The sequence below is a fragment of the Drosophila suzukii genome, chromosome 2R (assembly GCF_043229965.1).
Source record: "Drosophila suzukii chromosome 2R, CBGP_Dsuzu_IsoJpt1.0, whole genome shotgun sequence".
Lineage (NCBI taxonomy): Eukaryota > Metazoa > Arthropoda > Insecta > Diptera > Drosophilidae > Drosophila > Drosophila suzukii.
In genome coordinates this window covers 13983445-13999847 of record NC_092081.1, presented here as the reverse complement: position 1 = coordinate 13999847, position 16403 = coordinate 13983445, and the positions used below count along the sequence as shown (strand labels likewise).

The following is a 16403-nucleotide window of genomic DNA, read 5'->3' as shown; positions in this document are numbered from 1 at the left end:
CCTTTCCCGGCTTCTGGTTGCAGCTAATGAATGAGTTATAAATCAATGGATATGAGATTGGTTGTTTGAGCTTAATTCTGTGCAAGGATTTTGATTGCTGAGGATTATACCTAGATGTAGGGTCTTTTAAAATCATATTTAGTTGTGAGCTTTTAAGTGCTCGTTTGGAAAATATGTTGTTTTTGATGATCGGGGAACAAATGAATTGATACCTGGGATGATATGTATTATATTTTTTAAAAGCGTGGTTAGTTGAGTAGAGAAGGGTACTTAAAGAAAGGTATGGATAAGATATGATGCTCATTTTGATAATAAACATTGTCAATCCATTAAGATACGGGGCGTATTCTTTAATATAATATCTTGTTCTATTTCCGAAAGTTTCGATTAATTCTGTCTCGCTCTTACTCAGAGTAATTATAGACGTAAGCTCACCTTTTTCGATTTTTAAGAATTTTTAAAAGGAGGAAATTCAATAAATTTAATTTCTTCTTTTCGTGAAACATTGTTCAATGGTAAAAATTATACTTAATATATTTACCATGAGAATATAAAATTGATCCTAACGCGTTACTGTGTATTTTAATGAACTATTCTATATCTATATCTATAGCCACCTATTTCATGTTACTAAGTTTAAAAACCATTGTAAACCATCTCAGAAAATGAGAATTACAATCTATTTTAGAGTTCCAAAGGTTTCTGGTTATAATCCACTTCCGAAAGAACTCAATTCCATCTCTTCCGGATAAGTTACACTTTCAGTCCTGACAGCGTGATGGACTATTGCAAATTCCTGAGCGCTTTAAGGGGCGATTTTATGGGGAAAAAGCTCGCCATGCCATTGATCCGCACTTCGGATGGCAACGGGAGGCGAGTCTTGCGGGTCTCTCGTGTCAGTGCGCTGATTAAATTCGGCAAATAACGCTGATGCCTGCAAATCGCCGCTCAATGCGAAAGCAGTCTCTCTGTATCTCTGCACATATACGACGAGGGTGTGGCATCTGAGTCAGGTTGGGAACTAGAACTGGGATATGGGATATGGGATCTGGGCTCTGGGCACTGGGGTTGGGATCTGGGGTCTGGGACCATGTTGAAGTACACAAAACCCAGGCAAACAAACAGGCATTTCATGGCAAACAACACAGCGAAGGGGAAAGGGTAGAGGCCGAGGGACTCGACTCTAGTTTTACCCGGCACTAAACTCCCCTACATTTCCATACAACCCATACCCATGGCTATACCTATACCCATCTCCAGCTCTTCCCCCAGTTTGGCAGAGCCCACAGGCTGAGTTGGGCAAACTGGCAAATACGACCAGCCACGTCAACGTTGGCATCATCGTCATCGGCATCGAGGAGCTTTGTTTGGTTTGTCCAGGGGGTTGGGTTCCGGGTTTTAGAAGGCATGGGTGTTGGGGATATGGGGTATGGGGTTTTTCCATCCCAACCCACTACGTGCGCCCAACTCATTCGCATTCGCAGTCGTCGGCATTTTATTGTTCTAGTCGTCGACATCGATGTTGGTACTGCAGTTTCGGGCATTATTTCGGTTTAGTTTGGTAAATACACATGCAGCCAGAGCAGCCAGCACATGCACATGCACATTTCCACTCCCATTTCCATTTCTATGTCCAGGCCATCTGCATACTACCCCAGATCCCGGATCCCAGAACCCAAATACCAGCCTGCACTCACCCCATTTCATAAACGACACAAAACGCTCTAAACCATGAGCTTATGCAGCAGACGTTATCATGATGTTCTACTGGGGGAAACTGTTGATGCATGTTGTTCATGATGATTATGAGGATGATGATGATGACGAAGCCAGTGATGCAGCTGCATTCTTCGTTGCATTTTTCCTTCATTTAATAAAAGCTCTCGAGGAACTGCTCGAGCCTGCCTGGCTGCCTGCCTGCCAACCAGATTCCACTTGGATGGAAAGCCAGTAAATAAATAAAATCCAAAGCAGAACACTAAGGCTATCGAGGTGATAATATTTACCCAACCACAAAAGTTTTTCTCTATTTTTGTTGAATTGTTGATTTTCACAAAAATCCGAAATATGTGCAGCTCTCTCGAAACAGTATCTAGTATGCAGCTTACCATCCTATGCCACCACCCCTGGTGAAAAAACCACTTCGGATGCGAGTTTCCATTTGAGACCGGGCAGCTTTAAGGTCCACAAAGGACCAGAAAGCCAGCCAGCCAGCCAGTCAGCCAGCGAAATGGTTTTCGAAATACATGCCGTGCCGGCCTCATAACATCGTTGTCCTCGATGTCGTTGCAAATTCCATTCGGCATTGAATGCGAGCGGAGATGGTGGTGCTGCCAGGAGCAGGAGCAGCAGGAGCAGGAGCAGCAGCAGGAGTAGGAGGACTAGCCAGGAGTTCTCTCCTGGTTCGGCGACCTGAAAGGGGCGGACTCTGGGGGGCGTGGCTGTCATATCTGAAAGCAATTTCGGAGCGGGCAACCCGAAAACGAGTAACAAGAATCGATAAATTCGTTGGGCGTGCAATTTGCGCCGTGCGGAGGAGCCTCAAAGGAAAAGTGGTGGGCACCGAAAGAGGTGGTGGTGGTGGCACTGCGTAGTCGGAATCCACCGCCCTCATCCCATTCGATTCGCATGCCTGAGTGGACCATGTCCGAAATTCAAGTTTCGGGCCTTCGCCATTTGCATTCAACCAGCGTCAACCTGCTGGCCATGGAGTGACTGCTCTTGTACTGGCTTCTGCTCCTCCTGATGGCGATGGCGATGGTGGTGGCAGTGGCAGCGGTTCCCTGTCCCATCATCCCATCACCCGTCACCCGCTGGCCGTACTGGGATCCACCTTGTCGCCTACGTATGCAAATTGCCGCAAATGCAACGAGGCGTATGCGCAATTTTTGCCCGTCACACAACTCGCGGACATCAATCAGATATTAGCAGAGGAAATTCGAACGAACACAGTCCCAACCATCTGCCCTCATCCACTGGGAATCCCGTGTTGTGTCGAATTACAGGGACAGAAGACCGTATAATCTGGTCTCTCCGCTTCTTATTGAGCTTATGCAGAGTGCATTTAGCAAGGAGTTCTTTTTGAAAAAGAACTTGTTACTTTGTTCAACTTTCGGATTTAAAGCCACATATAGTAAGTTCCTTAATCCCAACTACTTACAAAATGGAAAACTGTTTAAATCAAAAATGGAAAATTAAATATTTCCATAGTCAGGTTAAGATTTTCCCCTAATTCCCTTTTGTTCTTGTGAGTTTTAAACTTTTTATTGTGAATATACATATATCTTTTAAAAAATAACGAAAATGTTACATTTTTAGGCTTGCTTTTAAATGTTGACCTTATATTTTAAATGTAGGTCCTATAAGTTAGGGTTAATGTATGATTACTTTTTACAAAAGAAACGTGTGAGGCATTTGATATTATTAAACACATAATTTTGAAGTATCAAAAAGATAGAAAGGATATTACTAGTTTACTCATCTTCTGACCTCAAAATTCTTTCATTTCCATTGCAGTGCCGCCGAAGGCTGGACAAAAACGGCCGGCTACGAGCCCTGCACCGCACATCCCCGTGCCGCACCACCTGCAGACGCCTCCTGGCGGTGGCGGTGGCGGCTTGCCGGGATCATCGGTGGCCAACAGCCCGGTTCCATCATCCGCCGGCGGCAACGCCATGCTGAACCACGCCCTGCCCAGCAACCACATTGGCACTCCGTCGCCGCAGCAGCAGCAGCAGCAACATCAGCACCAGCAACATCAACAGCAGCAGCAGCAGCAACACCAGGCCCAGCAGCAGGCGGTGGCTGCTGCAGTGCAGCAGCAGCTGGCAGCAGGAGTGGGCTTGCCACCGGGAGCTATTGGTGCCGCATCGGCCAGTAGCCGGGGCTCCTTTGCCGCCGCCCTGCGAACGCTGGCCAAACAGGCGGACATCAAGGAGGAGGATGTCGGCGGGGACAGGAGTGTGCCGACCTCGGGAGCTGGCGGTCAACCATCGTCGTCATCCGGTCCAGGACCTCTGAACTCGGTAGCGGGACGTGTGGGATCCGAGCGACCTGGCGAGGATCGAGTGGCCAGCAACAAGAAGCGCTCACCTCCATCGCCACAGCCGCCTGAGAAGATCGCCCGACTGAGCCACACACCGCAAACGTCATCGCTGCAACCGGAACTCCTGGCCAGGAGCGGATTCCAGCCGTACAGATCGGACGAGCGGCTGATGCATCCGGCGGGCGCCTTTCCCCTGGAGGCCTACTCGCACTTTGCGGGACTGCCGGGAATACCGCCAGCAGGTGAACATAACGTTTGGTGCTGAAGTAATAGCAAAGTAATCCGACTTTCCATGTAATTTAAAGATGATTTGGGTTTTGAGATTACAATGCTATTTTTCTGAATGCCACTGAATTAACTACTGAAAGTATTATAATAAACCTCCCTATTACAGCTTTTCTGAATCCCGCTGGACTACCTTATACGGAGCAGCTCTACCTGGAGCACCGATACCAACTGTTTCGCGCTGCCGGCGCTCATCCCTCGCATCCACATGCCGCCGCACTGTATCCCCAAATGGCCTCGCCCTACTCCCACCTGTATTCGATGATGCCCGGAGCCGCATTGGGCATATCACCGGCGATGCATGACCGGATGAAGCTGGAGGAGGAGCACCGGGCGCGGATAGCGCGGGAGGAGGAACGCGAAAGGGAAATGCAGCGCGAGAAGGAGCGGGAGCTGCGAGAGCAGCGTGAGAAGGAGGCGCGGGAGAAGGAGCAACGGGAGAAGGAGCAGAGGGAGAAGGAGCAGCGGGAGCGGGAGCAGCGCGAGAAGGAAGCACGGGAACGCAAACTCCGGGATGAGGAGCGCGAGAGAGAGCGGGAACGCCAGCAGCTGCTGAATGCCTCGCATCACTACTCGAACCAGTTGTACTCCCCACTGAACCGCAATCTTCTGGGTTCCATGATCCCACATCTCAATATGAGCTTGCGAGGACCGCCAGGAGCACTCCATGGTCTGCCCGGAATGTCGCATTACCATGCGGCGGCGGCGAATGCTCAGCGGCAGAGCCCACACGGAGCCATGGGTCTTAATCTCGGGATGGCTGGGCTTCCGGGTGTGGGAGTTTCTCCATTGGGCGGTCACGGGCCCAATCTGCAGCACCACCTACAGCAGGCGGCCATGGGCTTGGCTCATCCGGGGGCCGCTGGCCTCACGCATCCTGGTTTCTCAGCCGCTGCCCTTGGCCTCAGCGCCCATCCGCACAGCCTGAACCTCAGCCATCCGCACATGTCGCCCCACCATCCCGCCTCGCTGGCCCACCAGTTGCCACCGCACACCTCTTCGGCCGGCGGAGGAGTGATGAGCAACTCCATTCCCGTGACAGCTAGCTCCAGCCTGTCTTCATCCTCACCGCACACCAGCTTAAACCTGACGGCAGCTGTGAAGCTGAGCGCCGATCAGGTGCCCACATCTATGGCCAGTGGTGGTGGCAGTGGAATGCCGCCCACCACCTCCAGCTCCCACATTCCCAACATGGGTCCCTACTACCACCACGGGCATTTGGCGGCCATGCATGCTGCTGCGGCTGCGGCAAGCGGAATGACTCCGACGGCAGCCCATCAGCAGCAGCCCCTGTCGCTGCCCAGCTCGCCCAAAATCACGCCTCCCATCACGCCATCTTCCTCGGCGAACGGAGGAAGAGCAGGAGGTAGCCCACATGCCATGAGGCATCATATAGCCGCAGCAGTGGCTGCTGCCGCCCAACAATCAGCCATGATCGACAAGGCAGCCACGCCGGTGACCCATGAACCGGCCACCTTGGATTTGACCGGATCAAATTCGAATTCCAGCAACCAGGCGCCATCCAACGCTAGCAGTGGTCCGCCAGCGAATCACGAAGTGAACGGAGCCGAATCCAATGGAGCATCGCAGTCAGAGAGCAAGGAACACGTGGCAGCTAACAAAGAGGATCCCCTAAAAGGTTCTCCGCCTCCAGTGGCGCTTGATAAGAAGCCGGCCACACCAAATGCAGCCATGGACAAACCCATCCATCCAGACAGCTCGCCGGAGAACTCATCGCGGCGCAGTGCCAGCCCGCAATCAGAGACCAATCACTCGCTACCAGCGGCCAGTGCCACGCCAGCCGCATCAGGTAAATGCCCAGAGGAGACCCCAAAGATTACAGACTCGGACATGACTGCCACAACCAAGACAGAAATAGAGGAGGAGAAGCAGCGAACCAGGCTATCGGTGTCGCCGGCACCAGCTCCTCCAAAGCCAACGGCTGCCTCACCAGACACCGTGTCCACCTCCGGCGGGGTGACCTCCACAACCAGTGGCACCACCCCGCCGCCGGTGGTCAGCAGCAGCACCAGCAGTGCCGGCAAGGCGCCGGTCGTGACCAGCGACGAGGTGTCCACCAGTGCCGCCACGCCCACTGCCGAACCCACCAGATGATGAACGATCCCCTGGCGGGAGTGGGTTGCTCAGTGGAGCGAGTGTTCGCTTAGGTTTAAGTTTTGAAAAGTCGCCTCGGATCGGAACTAGTTAACATCTACCTTCAGTAACATTTAACTAAGCGATAATTTAGTTGTTAGTCACCCATTTTTATTTATACAAGAAATTGTAATGTATTGCCAGCGCCGCTTAGATCCAATTCTAAATGTTTTAATCCTTAGTTTTTATATATTATTATTTCCCTATTTAAATGTGAAGCGTATACTTTTAGAAATGGCCTGAATAAATAATTTTTGTTTACAATTATTTGAATTATACTTATTATTTCGCTTTGGTTTCGTAATCCCCGAAAGGTAAAACCTCCCACTGAAATTTATAAAACTAAAGCTGTCATTCTCGGTGTATTTCAGATGATAGCAAACCACAGCTGGGTGGATTGGGTCGCAGCAACAGCGCAGAGGAGGCAGCAGCATTATGACACCAACTCTTCAGCAATTCCAACAACTAACTAATGAAAAACTACAGCGACATTGGGATGTATTTGCTGTCGGAGCAAGCTCTTCACCAGCAGCGCAAGCGGATGCTAGACGAGTTCTTGAAGCTCTAGGATGATCCTGAAAGAGCAGGGAGGGATGGCCAAGAAAGGACACCATTTGGCCATAATAAATAATACAATGTACATTCTATAACAGATATCAGATATTTGTTTGTTCTCGGTGTTACAATCTAACGTTTACCCAACCAGTTGAATACAATTCTACCACAATTAGACATTTTGAATTGGTGTAAAAATCGTATCTGCATAAAATGTAAAATATTGTGACATAATCCAAGTAAATTAATTACTCTCGAATGAAACGTTATCAATAAGAATTTTAGGTACGTACTTGCATGGAACTCTGGATGGTAGTTTTCGTGAGAAAATTAATGCTAGTTGTAAAGTTAGACTAAAATTCTAATAAGAAATTTATATATACACGAAAGAAACAGAAATTATACAAAACATACTGGGTAGCTATATTTTATTCTTAAATTGCTAATTGCTAATAATTGTGATTTGGAGAGTACGAATAAAAACGGAAAACGTATGAAAATGTAACTCGAATACAAAGTGGGGAAAACGGAACTGAAATTTAGATAACAAATCAAATCAAAAACCTAGAGAGATATTCTGGAATGAATTAGTAGTGAACAGCGAAAGGTTGAAATTATTTTTCGAAATTAATCATTTTTTGTAAGCCACCCTTTGGCCCTTAATTCCGATTTTTTTTTCAAATGATTTAAAATATTTTAGACTTTAAAGTGCAGAAATCGGAAAACGCATTCTCCACAATCTTCAAAGAGCACACCCAAACACAAGCTAGCAAACGGAGCAATACTACTAACCAAAGTACTTTGTATCCACACTATAATTGATGTTTATAGTAAGTAGTCAATACCCTAAAAACCAAGCAAACTCTCAAAGATATAGATATAGTTTCCATTCCCGTGTTCAGCCTTTTCCCCTCTGCCTTGCCTCCCAGTCTTTCTTTTTTGTGTTTGAGATTGCCTAACATTTAACGATACATGAAGTAACGGTTTATATATATTTTAATGCATAAATCTCAAGCAATCTGTGATATTATAAAAAAAAATTAAAAACCAAACCAAAACTCAAAAAATCATTGCGTATGAGCCTCATTCGAGACCCTATACTATAAATTCAACTAGTTTTCGAAGCATGGTGTCCCAGAATGTTATGGTGTCCTTATTGAATAGATAAATACGGACACCGATACGCTTCGACAATTCCGTACAAATTCCGCCATATGCAAGTCGACTTTTCCTTTTGACAAAACTATGTGTATGTACCAGTAAAACTGAAAATGAATATATTTTATTAACTAATCGTAATAGATTCTTGAATGACACACATAACTGAAATCGATTGGCGCGCATCTAGTAACGTAACCACAAATGCCATGCGATAGCTATTCAACTACTGCAAATAGTTTCAAATACAACCTTAACAAAAGAAAACAAATCGATCGTAAATTAAATGTACTGTAACTCCCCCTCAATCTTCGTTGTGTGTGTAAACAGAATACAAAGTGTAAAACATTAAACTGTAAGCTAACCGAAACGCAATCGATCCCGAAAAGCAAATACAAATGTTCACAATTACTACAGCTACCGAAAAAAATAGCAATAGACATAAGGAGGAGCGCTTAGGTCTGCCCGAAAATGTATTTAAAAGCCACTCTTTAAAAGTCCTAACAGGTTTGATATCTGTTACCCATCGGATTATAACAAAAATTCAGCAGACGGGCGCTTCTTTCTCAGATTTTCACACGACCACAGCATATAGTTGGGTATACATATATCAACTCACTTGAGCCAACACAATCGCGCAGCAAAATAAATATGTACGAATGTTCAACCATGTGGCAAACGATATGCGAAACAAACATTTAAACAATATTGTGCAACTTTACATAAGGCATTTATGATTTTATGAAATAAACTCTACTTAAGGATGTACTATGAAACTTATTTTTTGGTTGGGAGACTATGGAAAAGTCATGATGGCTAAATATGAAAAAAGGTAACACTTTGCTTTTGAGCATAAATTTGATTCTATTTTGAGGGCCTTTCTATACTAGGTCTGCTTGTAGTCAGGAAACTAATGTTAAATGTATTGCACAAATAAGAAATTATATTCCATTTTAAAATATCGACAAAAATACACCTTCAAGTACAAACATTTTATAAGAGTCTATATTTACAAACTATATATAATCTTTACTACGCTTTCGCTACCTCGGCTTTCTTAACATACTTCAGTATCCTAACAATTGTCGAAGGAGTTACCCCTTGAATTCTACTAGCTGCTGCAATAGTCTGCGGTTGAATGAGCGTCAGCTTCTGTCTTTCCTCGTTGGACAAGCTCAGAGACTTGGAGAAGTAATCAATGTCGGCAGGAATAGATAGGCGCTCCTCACGACGCACATCCTCCACATCCCGTTGCTGTTCATCGACAAAAAACGAGTACAGCGCCTCGATTTTCAGCCTTTCGGCCAAGTTTCGCTCGCCGCTCAGCCAACTTAGTTCGTTGGGATGAAGCTGGATTAACTGATCCACTGTGATGTTGTCCGCTGGAATGCCAAGCATATCGAAGGCAGTTTTCTCCACCGACGCCTTGGCTTTGGGCAAGTCCAGAGCCTGTCTCCAATAGTGGGTGTGTTTTTGTAATCCCCTCAAGGTCTTAATGGCCGATAGTAATCTCTCCTCGGTTTGCTGGAAATGCTTATAGCGATGTGGGGATACTAGACCAAACTCGTAGCCTTTTTGGGTAAGTCGCATGTCAGCGTTGTCCGGCCGAAGCGACAAACGGAACTCTGCTCGGCTCGTGAACATGCGGTAGGGCTCGTTGGTTCCCAAAGATGTGAGGTCATCGATCAGCACGCCAATGTATCCTTCAGTTCGACTAATAGTTAATTGCCTTCCGTCACTGTGGCGGGTTTTGCCAGCTGCATTAGCCCCAGCTATGATTCCCTGGGCAGCTGCCTCTTCGTATCCCGTGGTTCCATTTATCTGTCCAGCGAAGAAGAGTCCTGGCACTCGCTTCGTTTCCAGCGTGGGGTACAGCTCGCGGGGATCTATGAAGTCGTACTCCACTCCGTATCCGGGTTGAACCACTTCCGCCTTCTCCAGACCCTGTATGGCATGAACGAGCTCCACTTGCTGGTCGTGGGGCAGCGTGCAGGAAATTCCCTGTGGGTACACCAAAGGACTGTCCAGTCCTTCTGGCTCCAACCAGACCTGATGAACCTTGGCGCCGAATCGCAGGATTTTTGACTCAATCGAAGGACAGTAACGTGGGCCTGTTATCTCCTCGGTAACATGGCGATTCACATGAAGATTGTTGCGGACAATGTCGCTGACCTTTGGTGTCGTGTATGTGAGATAGCAGGGTAGCTGATCTTTAGTCGGAATCCACACTTCTTTGTTAAGGAAGGAGAAAGACATAGGCGGATCATCACCGTCGTGTCTTTGGAGCTGAGAGTAGTCCACACTGCTTTTTGCTATCCTAGGAGGAGTTCCAGTTTTCAGCCTTCCCATGCGAAAGCCCAATCTGTCGATGGCTTCGCCCAGAGCTTTGGCAGGAGCATCACCAATCCGCCCAGCTGGACGAACCTCCAGTCCGATATTTATGTGCGCCCTGAGGAACGTGCCCGTGGTGAGCACCACGGATCGACTGCGCACCACCTCGCCGTTGGCCAACAGGACTCCAGCACAACGTCGGGTTTCGGTATCCTGTTCATCCTCGATCAGAAGGTTATCCACTGCAGCTGCTCGGATCTCCAGGTTTGGGGTACTATGCAGTTCCCGCTGCACAGCCTTCTTGTACAGCTGGCGATCGATCTGGGCCCTTGGTCCCCAGACCGCCGGTCCGCGCCGCCTGTTGAGCACCTTGTAGTGAACTCCCGACACATCGCAGCAGCGGGCACAAACTCCATCCAGGGCGTCCACTTCACGCATCAGGTGGCCCTTGCCAATACCACCGAACGAGGGATTGCACGACATTTCGCCAATGGTCTCCAGCTTGTGGGTGAGCAGCAGGGTGCGGGATCCCATGCGAGCGGCTGCCGCCGAGGCCTCTGTTCCGGCATGCCCGCCTCCGATGACGACCACATCGTAGATCTCGGCATTGGCAGCGTGGGCACTCCTAGATTGGAGGTGAATCCTTCCAGCCAGGCCATGGATCACGGCGGTTCGCAGCTGCTGCATTTTCAAAATAATAAACAATAACAACAACCGGTATTGCACAACACATGTGCGTGTAGGGCTATCGATAACTACCGATAGGATCGCTCGATTCACAGTCAATCGGGAAAGCCCGCTAAAATTCAATTTATAAAAACCTTTCTTCAACTACAAGCAAAAAAGAATTTGACCATATACACATTATAAAATAAACAGTAATTAGGTATTGCGAAAGCATGTAAATTAAGCTGGAGACATGTCTAATTTCCTCAAAAAACCATGATTTTGTATACCTTTATAACATTATAATTGTATAATAATGTTATTTTGGAGAATTCTTAAAGCTGTTATCCCGAAACTAACAATATCAGTAAGGAAAAGGAATTACCAATATCGACATGCACAGCATACAAATGTATCATAAACAAAAAATTGATTACAGATTTGTTTGGTCAAAAACTTTTACTAGAAAATAATATGTATAATTCTTTAAAAATATGTATGTTTATGCAAGAATTAATTTCTCATTGCATGGCATATTGCGAGGCTCATTACGATGCTCATTGGGTTAGAGTTTTCTTTAGAAAAACGCTTTACAGTGGCAAACTTACAATCCCACAATATTTAAATGCAATCAAAATGGTTTTATTAAAATGTGTGTGTATGTTTAAAAATGTTTTGAAATAAACAAATATTAATTTAATAATTCAATTTTAAAAACCGTTGCTTTCTCACATAAAAAAGTTGTGAAATTTAAGAGCTTCCGTGGAAACCGAAACAAATGGTAGGTACACATTTGTCTACTCCGGCACCTTTTCGGTGCGGTTCTCATGGGTAATGGTAATCTCCACGGTGCTCATGTTGGGCGTGAGGAAGTTCTCCAAGAACTGGGCACCCTGGCGGGGCTGGCGATCGAAGGGGTAGCCCATGGACTTGCGATCCGGATAGAGGCTGTCGCGAAGGCCGCAATAGGAAGCGGCATCGGTGCAGGCACACTCAGATGCTTGTACAACCTGGAGGAGGCGAGAGGGTAAAGGTCATGCTGAGGCCATAGTATCCTTCGAGAACACTTACCCTATCATCATCATAGTTGGAAATCATGACAAACAGCTTAAATCTCATGCCCTCAGGGCGACCCTTGGGCACCAGCATGTGGTGTGGCCATCCACAGCCGCAAAAGTCGTATATGGCCTTGTTGGGTGAGTTGTCATCCGGATTGCGGAAAGTGCGCTCGAACGGAATGGTTACGTTCGAGTCCACGGATTTCCGAGAATGCGTAGACTGTCCGGCAGGCATCGTAATCACAAACTTGTCCAGCTCCACCATCAGGCGGCGCTGTTCCTCCAGTTCCATGATGCCATTACGCTCATCCAACATTGGCGCCAGGAAGATGCGAACGAATCCCTCTCGCGTGGCTTCACTAGAGTTCTCCACCTCGACGTTGTAGGTGAATGCGCTGTGCTGCAGATGGGTGAAACGGGCGGAGACCTTGCCGCGAGGCGAGAAGTCCAGGCCGCGGGACATGTCCAAGTCGGACTGCTGCCAGAAGGTGGTCAGCATGTTGGTCTGGTCTCGGCTCTCCACATTGATGCCCTGAACGCATATGCCCGGGAAGCCAAGATCTTCCGCGCTATATGGGGGCAGGCGCCGCTTGTGCTCCTGAAACAGGTTGTCGACAAAGGAGTGCCACTTGTAAAAGACTGGATCGCGCATGGCGGTGGTCGTATCGCCCATTACACCTGATTTTTCCAAATGCTTGTTGGTTGGATCGTGGGCGTAGGCGATCAAGTTGTGTCCGTTGTTGTGGAAGTTACCATACTGTCGGTTCAAAAAAATATATACATTAAGGGCAATCGCAAATCGTGTTTTGTTTGTACACGTTTTTTTCAATACTGTTATTTTATACAAATCTAACTAACTAATCGATGGTTCCACTGCAAGAATTATAGTTTTTAAGTCCCTCATAAAAGTCCCTTTAAAGTTGTGCAACACCGTTTTTTGAATCCGAATGCACCAAGTTGTAATTCAAATATTATATTGATCAAGATTTTTAGCCAAATCAAGGGAGGACGCTCGCATCGGTAAGCCGTTTTTAAGCTATTACCAATAAACCCATATCATACTATTAAAAACATACATACATATATACATATTCTCACTCAAAAAATTACTACTGAACTATTTGACATCTTGCCCGCTGAAGGAAAATATAAAGCTTTAAAGCATACGGCATATTCAATTGCAGATGACAACATATAAGAAAGTGTAGTTATTTAGTCAAATAAGCAATCATTTCTCGTCGCTAAATTTGAAACCACAACTTATGTATGTTGAACGTGCGAACGTCACGACACCTTACCTCGTTAAGATGTGTGTTTATTGGATGTCAGAAGTTTTTATACCCTTGCAGAGGGTATAATGATTTCAGTCAGAAGCTTGCAACGCAGTGAAGGAGACGTTTCCGACCCCATAAAGGATATACAAGAATCATTTTGCTTATATTTTTTATGGTTTTTTAAAGGTGACACTGTCGGAAAAAATTTGTATGAAAAAGAGAAAAATATGCCTAAAATGCATGTTTCTAAGCCTTTTCAAAAAATCATAAAAAATATAAGCAAAATGATTTTTGAAAAATTCTTTTTGCAGTTACTATTATTTTTGTTTGAAGAAACTTTTTGCATCAAAAAATTTAAGTTTTCAAGTCGAGGAAAAAAGTTCAAAAAGGACATTTTCATACAAATTCGTCCTTTTCAATAAGTACTGAATGTGTTAAGAAATGTATTGTATCATTCAAACGGCATTTAAATTACCTTTCCATTGATGCCAAAGTTAACAAGATGTAAGTTCAAATTATGAATATATTTAACTTTTTTTTTGTGAAAATACTTTTGACCACCCTTGTATTAATTGAACATTTAAATATTTTCTGCAGCCTCTACACTTTTACTTTACTACTTTTAAAAATATTGACAAAGCACCCCAAAATGTCGTTATAGACAAGATCATACTTTTTAAGATCACTATTTTTAAAAACGGTTCGAAAGAATCTGTTGAAATCATGCGATCTTTCTTTAAAGATCATCACACCATTCAGTAATTTAATCCAAAATCTTACCAGCGTTCTGTTGACCGAAAGATCGGTGGCCTCAATGATATTGCCAAGGATGTCGATGCCCTTTACTTCATCCAGGGCCACCTTTTTGTTATCCTCCTAAAAATATTAATAAAATGTATATTTTTCCCGGGTTCAGAGAAACAAATGCCCGAACTCACATCCAAAACATAGCCCTGGTGGATGGCCTCATAGATGCGTTCCCGCCAGCGCTTCATTTCGTCGATGGACACTCTTATCTGGCCAACCCGTTCCACATCCCTCAGTCGGGTATTATCAAAACGCGGCGGATAGGCCCGACTGGCCACCGTGGAGTCCATCTTGGGGAAGTAGCCCTCGGCAATGGGCTCGTCAAAGTTGTTGAACGGCTGAACCTGGGCCATATAGTTGCTCAATCGCTCGGCATTATAGCGGGCAATAATTTGCTGGTGCATGTAGTAGAACAGCTCGCCACGACGATCCTTATCCACGATGCTGCGAATGGGGGCTTCGTAGGGATAGACAAGATGCCAGTGCCAGTGGTGGAGGTTGATGCCCATATCCTCGCGGAAGTACCACAGGCGGTGCTCCACGTCGAGATCGGAGGCGGTATAGTTGACGGGTATTACGATGGCATTCCGGGAGTCGGATCCGTCGATCACGAAAGATTCTTCGCGCATATGGCGAAACATCTGCGAGTCGATGAAACGATCAGGAAAAACTTGCGAAAATGCAGGCAGATTCAGGTCCTTGGTATCCGGACGATGGAGCAGGGCCACCGACAATGCATAGTTAAACATTACCGGATTCACCCGATCCCTGGCATACACGGCCACGCTTTGCAGGTCATCCACGGTGGGCATGTTGACGAAGACTTCGATTAAGTGGCCGGCCATCTCGGTGTGGGACTTTAGGAACACCGAGAACTGTTCAGCTCGGCCCAAGGACATGGGGTAACTGAGATCGGGCACTTGGATCTCCTTCACCGGGACTTGCTCCCTTTTACTGCAGACTCTCTGCTGCACCTTCTTGCAGATCTTGTTGTAGCGATTGGTCACATAGGAGTCGGGTATTTGAAACACGGTGCCATTGCCACCCTTGTCCATGAAGACAGGCTCCGTGGGATGATCGAACAGCAGGAGGAGGTTCTTCTTGTCGGCCATTTCTTTGGAGTAGATTCTTGGGTAAGCAGTTCACTTAGAGAATGTCACTTGAAGCGTTGAGACTTCCCAACTGTGACTATCCACCGAAACAGGCGCCCTATTTATACCCAATAATAATTCGGATAATGCGTTCTTATCCAGTTTCTAGTTGAAAACCACATTTCATATTTTATCAAGTTCGAATAAAAATAAAATATAAGTCCTAGTCATACAAAAAATTAATTCTTCGTATCAGTAAAACATTTTGGGCGTGCTTTGCAAGGGCGTAGTCAGGTGTGGGCAGGGGCATTGGAAATTCTCTTAACTTTCATATTGCAATTTGAAAAACCACAAATATTAGATCAATCAATATAATTTGTGTTGAATTTGCCTATTTAAAAAAGTGTCTTATACGAAAATACAAAAATATTTGGTGCCCTATAAGTTTTTAAATGGAAAGAAAATATTTTTGTGTTTATTGCCATGAAATGACCGTCCTTAAAAAAAAAAAAGTCACACAAAAAATTAATATTTTCTTTGCATTTTAGGCCACCATAAAATATAATTGCAGTTTGCCGCCTGGCCCTATTTGACCCCTGAGCAGCTATGAACATTGTTTGCATTTATTTATCAACGACCATAATTTATTTGTGAGTCACGAAACATATTACAAATATAAATGACTCTTTTGCAAGCTTAATTGTAAAATGGGCGACTATGCTCCCTTTATCAACAATTAAAAACAAGGAAGAACGCTATAGTCGAGTACCTCGACTATCAGATACCCGTTACTCAGCTAAATGGAGATATGCAAGCAGCAAAGCGAGATTAAAATGCGCCACCTACCGGCGGTAGACAGATTTAAGCGTTATGGGCGTTAGAGTGGGCGTGGCAAATTTATTTTTGGATAAATCGATAGGTATTGACGACACCAATACATTTCAGTTAAAATTTTTTATGTAGCATGCAAATTGTGGGC

General features: G+C 45.6%; 3 protein-coding genes across 7 annotated transcripts in view; 1 reads left to right on the top strand and 2 right to left on the bottom strand.

Moving 5' to 3' along the window:
* Window positions 1-8965, top strand: part of px (MAP7 domain-containg protein plexus) — a 78971-nt gene extending 70006 nt beyond the window's left edge. For 4 of the 5 annotated variants that reach the window (XM_036813511.3, XM_065863894.2, XM_036813515.3 and 1 more), the window contains 2 exons: window positions 3517-4287; window positions 4440-6751. In XM_036813511.3, coding sequence (XP_036669406.3) covers window positions 3517-4287; window positions 4440-6445 — 2777 coding nt within the window. In that variant the 3' untranslated portion in view covers window positions 6446-6751. Of the gene's footprint in view, window positions 1-3516; window positions 4288-4439; window positions 6752-6855 lie in introns of those variants that run through there. The other variant, XM_036813514.3, reaches the window with a different exon arrangement.
* A 215-nt stretch (window positions 8966-9180) lies between these two features.
* Window positions 9181-11230, bottom strand: LOC108009165 (protein MTO1 homolog, mitochondrial). The gene has a single exon (XM_017073278.4). The coding sequence runs from the start codon at window positions 11213-11215 to the stop codon at window positions 9230-9232; it is 1986 nt and encodes a 661-aa protein (XP_016928767.3). The 5' UTR covers window positions 11216-11230; the 3' UTR covers window positions 9181-9229.
* A 596-nt stretch (window positions 11231-11826) lies between these two features.
* On the bottom strand, window positions 11827-15524 carry LOC108008646 (phenoloxidase 3-like). The gene is made up of 4 exons (XM_017072531.4): window positions 14465-15524; window positions 14307-14402; window positions 12266-13009; window positions 11827-12204 (listed from the first exon to the last, which is right to left on the bottom strand). The coding sequence occupies exons 1-4, from the start codon at window positions 15443-15445 to the stop codon at window positions 11992-11994; spliced, it is 2034 nt and encodes a 677-aa protein (XP_016928020.3). The 5' UTR covers window positions 15446-15524; the 3' UTR covers window positions 11827-11991.
* Between the last annotated feature and the right edge of the window lie 879 nt (window positions 15525-16403).

What these genes read in the sequence shown, in the direction of transcription:
- LOC108009165 (XM_017073278.4), bottom strand. Translation starts at nt 11,215, where the DNA reads ATGCAGCAGCTGCGAACCGCCGTGATCCATGGCCTGGCTGGAAGGATT.
- LOC108008646 (XM_017072531.4), bottom strand. Translation starts at nt 15,445, where the DNA reads ATGGCCGACAAGAAGAACCTCCTCCTGCTGTTCGATCATCCCACGGAG. An exon ending in ACCAGGGCTATGTTTTGGAT is followed by an intron (nt 14,403 to 14,464) that starts GTGAGTTCGGGC and finishes TAATATTTTTAG; the next exon opens with GAGGATAACAAAAAGGTGGC. An exon ending in CCAACTATGATGATGATAGG is followed by an intron (nt 12,205 to 12,265) that starts GTAAGTGTTCTC and finishes CGCCTCCTCCAG; the next exon opens with GTTGTACAAGCATCTGAGTG.